At 36.4% G+C, this 12,761-nt stretch overlaps 1 protein-coding gene across 2 annotated transcripts in view; it reads left to right on the top strand.

The window, feature by feature from the left end:
* Window positions 1-12,761, top strand: part of Mdga2 (MAM domain containing glycosylphosphatidylinositol anchor 2) — an 886,150-nt gene that overhangs the window by 574,341 nt on the left and 299,048 nt on the right. For both annotated transcript variants that reach the window (XM_060387568.1, XM_060387567.1), the window contains exon 5: window positions 2,372-2,504. In XM_060387568.1, coding sequence (XP_060243551.1) covers window positions 2,372-2,504 — 133 coding nt within the window. The remainder of the gene's footprint in view (window positions 1-2,371; window positions 2,505-12,761) is intronic.

The raw sequence follows: 12,761 nt of genomic DNA, 5'->3' as shown, positions 1-12,761 counted from the left end.
TCCCTCATCCCCTCTCAATCCCACCTGCCCTCTCCAAGTCCACTGATGGTGAGGTCCTCCTCCCCTTCCATCTGACCTTAGCCTATCAGGTCTCATCAGGACTGGCTGCATTGTCTTCCTCTGTGGCCTGGTAAGGCTGCTCCTCCCTCAGGGGGAGGTGATTAGAGAGCCTGTCACTGAGTTCATGCCAGAGAAAGCCCCTGCTCCCTTTACCAGGGACCCCACTTGGATACTGAGTCTATGGGCTACATCTGCGCCTGGGTTTTAGGTCCTCTCCATACATGGTCCTTGGTTGGGGTTTCAGTCTCTGCAGGACTTCCAGGGCTCAGTGTTTTGTTGTTGTTTTGGTTTGTTTTTTGTTTGTTTAGGTTTTGCCGGGACTCTGCTAGTCTCCTTTTAGAGCTCTTGCAAATCAATCATTTCCTTTTTTTTTAAAATTTTTGTTTTATTATTAGTTACATTTTATTAAGTCTGTATCCCAGCTGTATCCTGCTCCCTCATTCCCTCCCAAACCCTCCCTCCCTCCCTCCCTCATCTCCTCCCTGCCCCTTTCGAAATCCACTGGTTGGGGAGGACCTCCTCCCCTTTTATCTGATCCTGTTTTATCAGGTATCTTCAGGACTGGCTGCAAAGTCCTCCTTTGTGGCCTAGAAGGACTGCTCCTCCCTTGGGGGCGTGGGGAGGTCAAAGAGCCTGCCATTGAGTTCATGTCAGAAATAGTCCCTGAACCCTCTTTATGGGAAACCAGTTGGTTACTGAGCTACCGTGGTCTACATCAGAGCAGAGGTTCTAGGTTATATCTGGACCAAATATATGTGAGCACAGGGGTCTTTTCTGAGACTGACACTCCACCAAGTGCATTTTTTTAAAATAAAGTGGATCAACTAACTCAAGTGTAAAGTTTTCTTTCCATACTGCTAAACACATTTTTTTCAAGAAATTTTATGTTTGATGCATGATGGCTTTGTCATTTTAACATAGTTAATATATTCTAAAACTGCATTAATTTCTATACATATTTGTGCAGGATCTTGTTTTTAAAGAACACGCTGCAAATTCTTTCCTAAAACAAGGCAAATAATTCACATGACTTGGCAGGGAGACTGACTAATCAGGTTTCACTTAGAAAAGTGAAAAATGTGGTATTTATGTGAGGTGATAGGAGTCTTCATTAGCTTAAGTGTAGTGATTATTTTACCATGAATCATAAAAAAATTTTGCTCATTTAGTGGAGGAAAATGTTGTAGATATGAATGGTTTAATGTTGAAACATGATGTGAATGGAAAGATTGTTAGCATGATGCCATGTGCACTGCTGTAGATTTCCATGTCATATGTGGAAAGCCAGGTTGTGTCACTGTGTGTGGATAAGAGCTTTGCTTTGGCTTTCTGTGTTTAACCCTTGAATACTTCAGTTCACACTGGTATGTTGGAATTAAATGATGTTATTTAAGCAAAGAAAATGAAAAAAAAAAAAGAAAGAAAGAAATACACTGCCCTTCACAATTGAATGTGTGAAATAGGAAAATTAATATTGTGAAAGTTCTCCCACATAGGAAATAATTGAGATGCTATTTTGTCGTGAAAAGTACATTCCTTGACAGAGGAACTATTTTGAGAAGGGACAGAGAAGATGTTATAAGATTAGGGAATTCTGAGGACTCAAGTTTGGCTGGAGTAGGAGGACTTTTTCCCACTGTACCCGTTCTCTTCACACCAGCAACCATTTCATCCATTTCTTCCACAGTTCCGCGCTGCAGGAATTCCTGCTGTATTCCGACCACTTCTGAGTTAGAACTGTTGGTAATGCTTCCCATTGACACGAAGGAACTAGCCTGGAGTTTCTGTGTCCCAGCAGCAAGGGCAATAACAATCAAGAAACATCACGAGACTTCCTCCAGTCAGCGTTCAGTCTGTTATCTGCCTTTGCTCCATCTACACCAAATATTTACGCTTATCAGCATAATGATCTATCATTAGATTTTCTTCTCTAATTTGAGGTTAAACCAGTGTTTCTCCAGAAACCCGTTTTACAATAGTGTTTCCTGTGAAGGCTGCATTAGACTGTGGTGTTTGTTGACTAAACTCTATTATTAAGTGTACTGTTCAGAGTTTTGCATAATAATTTGCATAACTACCGCCAGAAGTAGGCTTTCCTCCCTTAGGCAGCAAGTTTGCAAGGAAAACACTATGAATCTTCATTTTTACCTCCAGGCCTATTCCAGTATTATGCTTAAGTGCAGTGTTTCTTTTCCTATTAAGGACGCATTCTTGTAATAATAATATGATTTAATGCATTACCATGCTACGTGTCTATTCATTCCTTCCAGTTACCACGGGCCTTTGCTAACACCCTCTTCTCCAATTTTAGGGCGAAACAAAGATCTTAAAGCTAAAGAATCTTCGACCTCAGGACTATGCTAACTACAGCTGCATAGCTTCAGTGAGAAACGTGTGTAACATTCCAGACAAAATGGTGTCATTTAGACTTTCCAATAAAACAGGTACGGAACTATCCGTGTTTTTTATATGTGTGTTTCCCACAATTAGTTTTTTAGAAAATGTTTTAACCTTCTTACAGGCTAGTTAATGGCTACAGATGAAGGAAGTCATTTTTAATTTTTCCCAGAAATGTTTGGCATAGCTCTAAGGCTTTTAGCAAAGTAATAAGAAAAAAAATAACTGAAAGAGACTGTATGTTATTATGTGTATAATTGTAGAAATTCTAGTGTCTTAAAATACTCTAGTCATAAGTTTTACAAATTAGCCCATATATCATTTAAAGAGATCTTGTGGAGTATCAAATTCTTCATAGAAAAACTTATTATCTAATTTGCTGAAAATGTCTTATGGTTACAAAGCTAAGTAAGGCTCTTTTACAATGCTGTTTTACAAATTAAAAAAATATATATAATGGGTAAATTCAAATGGTTTTTACCAAGAGACTATTCTTGTATAAGAAAGAATTTATGTGTTCATCTGTCTGAAACATTTAGAATACATCTTATTCTTCTCCTAGCAAACAACTGATCAGCAAATTCTAATCGACTTATTTAGTAAACACATTAGATATTATAGAAATATATTCCAAAGCATTTTTCTACTTCTTTATCTGTTCAACAAGTTGCGGAAACTTAAAATGTTTATTCTTTTTATTTATTTATTTATTTGTTTGTTTGTTTATTTATTTATTTATTCTGCAATAATTTCTTGAGCTCCTACTGTGAGTCAGAATTTTTTATGTTTAAGGATATTAGCTAATGGCCATACAGTAAGAAATGCTCTATTAAGCACCTGGGGAAGTCCATAGATGCAAATATGAAAATAATGTGTAAGGGAAAAGTCAGCTTTGTCAGTGATGGTGTTCATAAAAAAACTGTTTCAGAATAAAAGAGAAATATAAATCCATAATGTCTTAAAACACTAAGTTAAAGTCTTCATGCCATTTTTTAAAAGAACAGCATATGGTAAGAGTGGAACGATAACATATAAACACTAACTGTGACATTCTTCTTGACATGAAATATATTATGAATTATCCTAACTTTTTATAATTTTTATATAAATTTAATTTTTAATTACTAAAACTTAAAACTAACATTCAAGGTATTGCTATTACTATGGTATTTTTGAACAATATATGTTACAGTGATTCTCCTTCCCCTTAATTTGGTTTTTATTTTTTTTAAAGAATATTTACTTTCTTGTGCCTGTGTATAAGAGGAAGAGTGTGTGTGAGTGAGAGCACATGTGTGCTTTGCACTTGGAGGGGTCAGAGGACAGATATGGGGGTCTACTCTCCCTTTCACCTTGTGTTAGAGAAGAGTCTTTCTTGTTTCTGCTGTTGCACTGCAAACGCCAATTCCTGGCCCATTCTCCCTTCTCTGCTTTGTGTCTGATCAAAGAGCACTGGTGTTACAGAAGCACACCAGCAGATGGGGCTTTCTGTGTGGGTTAAAGGGCTGAACTCTGTGTGTCAGGCTTGTGAAGCAAGGGTGTTTTCCAGATAAGCCATATCCAAACCTTAGGCCTTTGTGTGTGTGTGTGTGTGTGTGTTTATCAGAAGTCAGATGATCAGTGGTGGAAAAACCAAAATAAAATGGAGCTACTTTTTCTTGGATGGGTAGACAGAGTACCTTTGAGTGAAAAGGAACAGCGGAGTAAGTATGATATTAGGTCTGGCCTTGCATTTGAATGGTGCTTTGTTAAGTCCCTCTGGGCTTTTTTTTTTTTTTTTTTATCTCTATAACTACAGACACAGAACCAGTTGAGGCTTTTGTTTCTGCATGTTTATTTTTATCTTTCTTATGGCTTGACATATAGTAAATTGGCTCCTATTGATTAAAATATTCTCATTTAGATTAATCTGAGACTGAACTAAATCAATGGAAACAGAAACTGTTTAAAGACCAAAACTTCAGAACTTAAACTTAGCATTTTATCTTTCAGAAATCTATAGCTTTGCTATTTCAAAGCTCATGGGGTAGGGATGACCAATTGACTCTCATGCTTCAAGAGTTTGTTTTAAATGGAGAGTGACCAGCACTTCAGTTTTCTTGGAGCTGCTGAAAAGAAATTCAAGCTGAAGCCAGAATGTTTTATTAGATATAAATAAAGACATCTTAGCTCATTAGCGATATTATAATGAAAAGTGGCAGAATTCTGCCTGTTAAAGCAGCATGGTCTCTTTGTTGCTAGGATGACTTTTTTATTGTTTATTATTATTAGTTACATTTTATTAACTCTGTATCCCAGCTGTATCTTGCTCCCTTATTCCCTCCCAATCCCACCCTCCCTCCCTCAACTTCTCCCTGCCCCTTTCCAAGTCCATGGATTGGGGAGGACCTCCTCCCCTTTCGTCTGGCCTGGTTTTATCAGGTATCTTCAGGGCTGGCTGCAAAGTCCTCCTCTGTGGCCTAGCAGGACTGCTCTTCCCTTAGGGGGTGGGAGTCAAAGAGCCTGCCATTGAGTGCTAGGATGACTTTTAGTGAGAAGAGTCGTAGCTACTTTTTATTTGTTTGTTTGTTTTGACAGAGGGCATGATTGTGCTGTATTACAAATGTTCTGTTGAAATTTTCAACATTTTGTTCTATTTTGTTTGTCATAACATTAATTAGACTATTAGGCAGAAAACATTCTATTCTTTATAAATCATGTGTTGGTAAATAGTCTTATACTGGTATTTATTACAAAATGAATATTGAAACTGTGAGATTTGTTTAAGTCTTCCAACAACTGCAACCAGTCACATCATTTGCCTGTCCTTTGACACATTCACATCAGGTGTGATTTTTTTATCATTCCCGTCTGGTTTTGCTCAGTGTTGGAAGGGTTCATGCTTTTCCGATAGATGAAATCATAGCAGCTCCCAAACTGCATCAGAAACAGATTCTGCTCAGATTATCCTCAGGCAAGCAGGTCTGTAAAGCAATAGGTGCCTCTAAACCCAGTTTATTTTCTGACATGAAAGAGAAGCGTGAATCTCAGGGACAAAATCAATGTGATATCATGTGTTCTGTTAAAAAGTGTTGTGATGCACACAGATTATTAAATCTCTGCTTTGCAACACGTTATGGAAAATGTGTACACTATAGAAAGATAAAAAGTATATTATAAATGTTGCAATAATTTTGGTTAGTGTCACCTTAACAAGTATGTTGATAAAAATGAAATTTTGGAGATTATAGTCCTGGTTCAGGACAGAAAATAGATAATTGTAATTTTACTATGAACAAACTGACAGTGAAAAATCTCTTTAGTCATTTAAACTTGTTAAGTGGGATTTATCTGAAGTTTTTTTTCCAAAATGAGGAAAACACACAATAAGCTAACATAGAAATAGTTTCATTGATCACTGTTCTTCAGAGTTCTTAGAGCAAAGCAATTTCTCCTTGAGTTGATTACTGGCTACATTCTACACCTGCCAAAGCAAAATTTTGATGTGAAAACTAGCCATATAGACACCAAAAGAGCTTAAATGTTTGCTTTGGATAACAAGATAAGTTTTTGTTACTAAAATATTTTAATGAGTTCATTCCATTCTGTGCATATGAGCTCTTGTTAAGGACAAAAAGTCCTAGTTTTTGTTAAAGTTGCTAGTGCAGATCCCATGAATCTTTTTAAATGCCAAAGTCATCTACAGATTAACCAGTAATGGGTTGTCTTAGCTTTCCCAGAATGAATTAATATTGCAACTCAATTCTATATCAAGTTAAGAAAAGTGTTCAATAGTTTTTGAACCCCAATAATGAAATCATTAAATGTATCTTGTCACAGTAGTATCATTGTATATTACATTCTATATTATGTTACATTATATGCTACACTAGCCAGATTGTCTTAACCCTAGTATGTCCGTTCATAGCATTTTATGTAAAATGATAAAGTAATGTATTTATTTATTTTCTGTCAATTTCACATTGACCAAGTTATATAGTACTGTGGCCATGTCCAGAGTTCGATGATAATTATTTCACTTTGAAGAAAAATTACATTAGTCTTTTTCTCATAAACTACCAATGTTGTCTTATTTTGCATAGTTGATTAAAATAAATCCACTTAGATTTGTAAATTTATAATTTCAATAATTATGTGTATTTTGAAATGATCATAATTATGGTAGTGAAGTATTATCTAAAATATATATATACTACATAAGGGTACATAGGAATTATGATAAACTTTTCATTTATTTTAAGCACTTTTCATATATTTCAAGCACTTAAACCTTGATGTCTCATGATTTTAATGGCAAATAAGAATTAAGTAGATTTCCTGTAGTAGGATGAAAAACATGTTTTGTACCTTCCTGAGAGATGATGATGAAGGCTATAAAGAAACAAGACAGGTGGGTCTAATTTTACTTAATTATATAGATCCCTTGATTTAGTCTACACAGCCTAAGCATTTATAAAATCTTCATAATTAAGATGTCTTCCTTAAATGTGGGTTACATCCAGAGCAAGGCATTACAGAAGTGGTGCTGTGTAAACAAGCACTGAAGTCCCATACCCCCTCTATCTCTCTTCTGTTTCTCCTTTTCCTTCCGTAGGTCCTTCTAATTTCTACCTCCTTACTTACCATTTTCCATCTCTCCCTCTTTGTCTCTCTTTTCTCTCTCTCATATTCTTCAATCTGTCTTCATCAGTTTTCACAGAAGCAACAGATTTAAGAATAGATCTCTAGAACCCCTGCTCAGATGTTCCCATGTAAGGGGAACAGGGATGTGTCTCTGACATGAACTCAGTGGCTGGGTCTTTGATCACCTCCCCCTGAGACTGAGACTAGAGCAGGCTTACCAGGTCACAGAGGAAGACAATGCAGCCAGCCCTGATGAGACCTGATAAGCTAGCGTCAGATGGAATGGGAAGAGGACCTCCACTATCAGTGGGCTTGGAAAGAAGCAGGGAGGAGTTGAAGGAGGGAAGGAAGGAATAAAGAAGGGAGCTACAGCCAGGGCACAAAGTGAATAAACTATAATTAATTTAAAAAATAAAAATTAAAAAAGAATAGCTCTCTTGTGCTTGGGATCTGCTATTATTATTTAGCATAACTCAGATCTCAGTCACAACCAGTATGTGCTGTGAACTGCAATGTAAAATTTTGCATGTTTTGTTCTTTTCATGGTTGTCTCTTATGTTTAGAGGACTGCAGACTACTTGTTTTAAGAAATAAAATATTTTAGCTGTAGCAATTTGACAGACAAAATTATGAAACAAAAATACATAAGCACTACTTTGTATAACATGCACATTTTCAGAGGTGCCAATTTAAGATCAAGAGAAAGGATGATTTGGAATTTTGCCCTTACACATAAACACTGACCTTGGCCACTTTCCTTGGCCATATTTTGTTTTCTGAGTTACTGAACTCACTTGGCCATCACAAAATCAAAGTGATAAATATTGGTGACTAGATTCTAGGTATGTTATCTTACCAACCAGCATTTTTATTAGAAAGACTGTTTTTATGAGATATGCCTAAAGCAGATATGACATCATCCTTTTCAAGCCTGCATGGGTTGCATTAGCAAGAGGTCACAGGCTGGGAGCCACAAACAACAGAAATATATATTCTCATGATTATAGAGTCTACAAACTAAAGGGTCAAAATACCTTCACAGTGGATTTCTAGTAAGAGCTGTTTTCCTGAATTGCCATAATTCCCTATCACATGGCTTTCCTCTATGCTACATGGAATGAAAGACCTCCACATTCTCTTACTCATATATAGTCATTCTTTCTTATTTCAGTGTCACACTTAATCAGCATTAGCTGACTTCTGTTTGATTTCTATTGGTTCATTTCAAAATAAAGCTCTATTGTGATTCTTTAGAGCCCTATATACTTTGTTTTGGGAAAATAGAAAAAAAGGTAGAACCTTAAGAAAGTCAGCCACTATTTTTTCTATTATTTTTCTATCATTATTTTTTTAAACCACAGTCAAGGTTCTAATGACACTATTATATAACAGTCAAATATTCATTTTCTGGTTATATTTTTTTATTTTTTATATTTAGTATATGAAATACTAGGGAAACTTTTAATTTGATATTTTAGCCTTTGAATGCCTAAAGATATTAGAAGCAAGTAATTGTTTTACCTGGAACAGCAGCATTTACCTGTATAGATACCAGCGTTTAACAGTAAATATTGTTAGACTTTGTTGACAATAAGATGTTTTCCTGATCAGGCATGTTGTTTCACACTTACAGTCTCAGTGTTCAAGGGGCTGACATGGGGAATTTATTTTTATAATTTTTATTTTTATATTAATCACAGGTTATTTATTTTGTATCCCAGCCGTAGCCCCTTCCCTCATTCCCTCCCAATCCCACCCTCCCTCCCTCATCTCCTCCCTGCCCCTTTCCAAGTCCACTGATAAGGGAGGTCCTCCTCCACTTCCATCTGAACCTAGCTTATCAGTTATCTTCAGGACTGGCTGCAATGTCCTCCTCTGTGGCTTAGCAAGGCTGCTCCTCCTTCAGGTGGGGGGGGGGGGTGGAAGGGGAGGGGAGTCAAAGGGCCAGCCATTGAGTTCATGTCAGAAATAGTCACTGATCCCCTTACTAGGGATAATAAGGATTTTAAAGGGTTTGAATCCAGTCTGAACTGTGTAAAGAATACCAAGCCATTAAAGGCTAAAAGATAAGGCTTGGTCTCTCTCTGCAGGACCTCGTGCTTCTTTTTAAATGTTTTGATTTGGGAATTTAGAGTGCCAATTCTAATATATAAGCTTAGCGACATCAATTGTTTTCTGTTTTTAAACTTCTTAAAATTAGGAATAACAAAATCTAAAATATTCAGTTTACTTTTTATAGGTAGTAAATTGTAGATAGATAAAACATAAAAGTACTTTATATATACAAAATATTCAGTAAATAATAATTATATTAGGATTTATAATCGAAATGCTAAAAGAAAATATGCTGCCAGTCATCAGTCAATCAAAGATGATGAAGAAAATCTTGAAATTTGATGGGATGCTTCATTCAGTGTCTGACGAGGAGACTGGAATGTTCAATTATCATGCTTTATGTTTCTTTACACCTTTGCATATAAATATGGTTGCGTAGAGAAATCTATGCAAATTAATGCTTATGATGGGCATACTTGTATATGACCTGTTACTGACTGAACATTTTAATATAAATGTAAACTATGACTTCTTGAAGTAGTTAAGTTTTTATGGCAAATGGAAATCAAACTCAAAACCATCTTTAAAGTTTTTTGTCTCATGTGTCAGGTTTTTAAAATTTTATCTATTTATTATTAGTATTTTAATTTACTTATACATTTTCCCTCTTTTTACAGCACACATTTTTTTGCATATACGTTATGGCTTTCAATTTAGCATTTTCATGTGATTCCAGTGTGTGGCAATGAGTGAGTTTCTGTATTTTTATCAATATCTTTTGTCTTTTCTTGGCTTCTTTTCTTCTATTGGTTTGTTTTGTCCTATTCTGATGTGTTATTTTTGTTTTGTCTTATGTATTTTATTTTATTATTATTCCTGAGAAGCCTGTTTGTTTTTTGAGGAGAAATAGAAAGTGGGAGCAGAGGGGGGAAAGAACTAAGAACTAGAGGAGTAGCAAGAAGGGAACTGGAATCGGTGTATGCTGTATGAGAGAAAAAAATTAATAAAACAGAAAAAAGTTTCTAAAGCAAAGAGAGGCAACATACAAGTTTGTGGAGAAACACGCTATCATCCAACTAAGTGCTTCCTCATTTCCTAGGGTACTCAAACTTAAACACACCTCCGTCTCACTAATGCAACTTCAGATATAGGAAAATATAGATGATGGTTTCACCGTCAATTGGGGAGAAAAATGGTCATTACAAGGTTTCAACTTTGCTCTCTCTGAGAGTTTCCACGGCAACAAGATGACCCAGATTTTCTAAAATTCTATTACCATAGTAACAGAAAGTTTGCAAGTTGCCGGGCTCTCCCGCTACCTGTGTATTTTATTGTCCTCCCAGGGAATTTTTTTACACTCCCGATATTCAAGTTCATTCAGAGACTATAAATTTCTACATACAAAGCATTCCTCATCAACTAGTAAATTTCCCAGAATATACAATGATTTTAAAAACTAGGCAGCCAGAAAAAAAAAAAAAACATACACTTTATTAGTCAAATAAAAGAAAGGAATACTATGTGTGGTAAGGTGGAAACAAATGATTAGAACGTTCTTTCAAAATAATATGAACATTTTGGAACATCATCAAATAAATCTGTTTTCTAAAGGCACCTAAAATTCTCACTTGATATGTTTCCAGTGCGACTATTTTTAATTTAATATGCTACTTGAATTTAATTATAACAAAACATTTACTTACTGACTCACTCACTTTCTTGTGTGGGGAGGGTGGGAACTGTGGGGGACTTCTGTTCCACAGTGCGTAGACAGGGCTCAGAGGATAACTTGCTGGAGATGGTTCTCTTCTTCCATGACTTGGGACTCAAGGGTAGATCTCTGATTTTCAGAAGTGGCAGCAAGTGACTTTAAATGCTATCCAGCCATCCAGCTAGCCCCCAAAGCATTATTCATAAGAAAACCTTACAGGCATTTATACCATTCTGCTTAATAATTGCTTCACTGAGTTAGAAAGTAAATTAAGCACTGTTTTTATTTTTTAAATTCTAAAAATATTAATTTTGTATCTTAAAACTGAACTTCGTAGATCATGGTATGGTTCTTTCCAAGTTTTCCATTTCTTTATAAAATTAATTAATTAATTTTTTTATTTGTTACAATTTATTCACTTTGTATCTGAACTGTATGCCCTCCCTCATCCTCTCCCAATCCCACCCTCCATCCCTCTTCTCCCCCTATGTCCCTCCCCTAGTCCACTGATAGGGAAGGTTCTCCTCCCCTTCCATCTGACCTATCAGGTCTCTTTAGGACTGGCTGCATTGTCTTCCTCTGTAGCCTGGCAAGGTTGCTCCTCCATCAGGGGGAGATGATCAAAGAGCCAGCCACTGAGTTCATGTCATAGACATTCCCTGTTCCCCTTACTAGGGAACCCACTTGGATAGTGAGCTGCCATGGGCTACATCGAGCTAGCTTATCTCCATGAATGGTCTTTGGTTGGAGTATCAGTCTCAGAAAAGACCCCTCTGCCCAGATAATTTGGTTCTGTTGCTCTCCTTGTGGAGCTCCTATCCTCTCCAGGTCTTAACTATCTCCCACTTTTTTCCTAAGATTCCCTGCACTCTGCCCAAAGTTTTGTTATGAGCATGTGCTTTGATACACTGCTACGTAGAGTCTTTCAGAGGCTCTCTGTGGTAGGCTACTGTCTGTTCCCTGTTTTCTCCCACTTTTAAGAGTCCCATTATGCTTCTGCCATGCCTAATGGTGATTAAAACCACACATGAGGCTATAGCTTCTAAGACATATAGTTTACTAACCTCTATCCCCATGTCAATCAATGCAGTCTAGTCTTTTCACCCTGGGATTTCTCAGTCCACAGATTTTTTTTTATGAGCTGGGGGATAGAGAGAGGAAAAGGAAATAGGGGAGACTAGAAAGGGAAAGGAAAAAACAGACAGAGACAGAGACAGAGACAGAGACAGAGACAGAGAGTGATCAATGACTATTGTCAGTTTGTGCAATAGTTGTTCTAAAAACGCTCTGCTGGGTACATGTGTAAACCTAAGCTCAGAGATGGCATGGGCCCTGTGCAATAAACACATACTACACAGGAAAATTTTAAAGACATTTTCAAAGATTTATATGTTTCTTGCAATGTAGCAAAGTTATCAATTTGCAGCTTTTATTCAACTTAACAGTTCAAATTTGAAGACAGTGGGAAACGTTAATTTAAATTATATAAATAAAATAAAAATAAAACCAGTGAATTTATATTCTTCATAACACCAGTGTTTTTTTTTTCTTCCCAAATGTCACTATTTTTTGTAAGGAAAGTAAATATTTTAAAGTCACTTGTTAAAATCATAAAATACAAACAAAGACAAACAAAGAAGCTCGTGCACTTCTGCACCATTTTTCAAAACTCAACAAAGAGTATAAACACAACTTGTCAAGTTCTTTGACAACCCCTCCAGCTCCTATGATCAGGGACAGTATACAAGAACGATATTTTCCATGCTAGCACACAGGTCAACACTGCTGAATTTGGAATCTCAATGGTTTTTTTCATCCCATGAAAAGTTCACAGCTGCAGTCCCGGTGACACTGTTGTACTATCAGATTCCTCTCACTGAGGACCATCAGAAAACCATGCAGCCAGTCCTGATGA

The sequence above is a fragment of the Meriones unguiculatus genome, chromosome 7, assembly GCF_030254825.1.
Source record: "Meriones unguiculatus strain TT.TT164.6M chromosome 7, Bangor_MerUng_6.1, whole genome shotgun sequence".
Classification (NCBI taxonomy): Eukaryota; Metazoa; Chordata; class Mammalia; order Rodentia; family Muridae; genus Meriones; species Meriones unguiculatus.
This window is presented reverse-complemented; position numbering and strand designations above follow the sequence as displayed.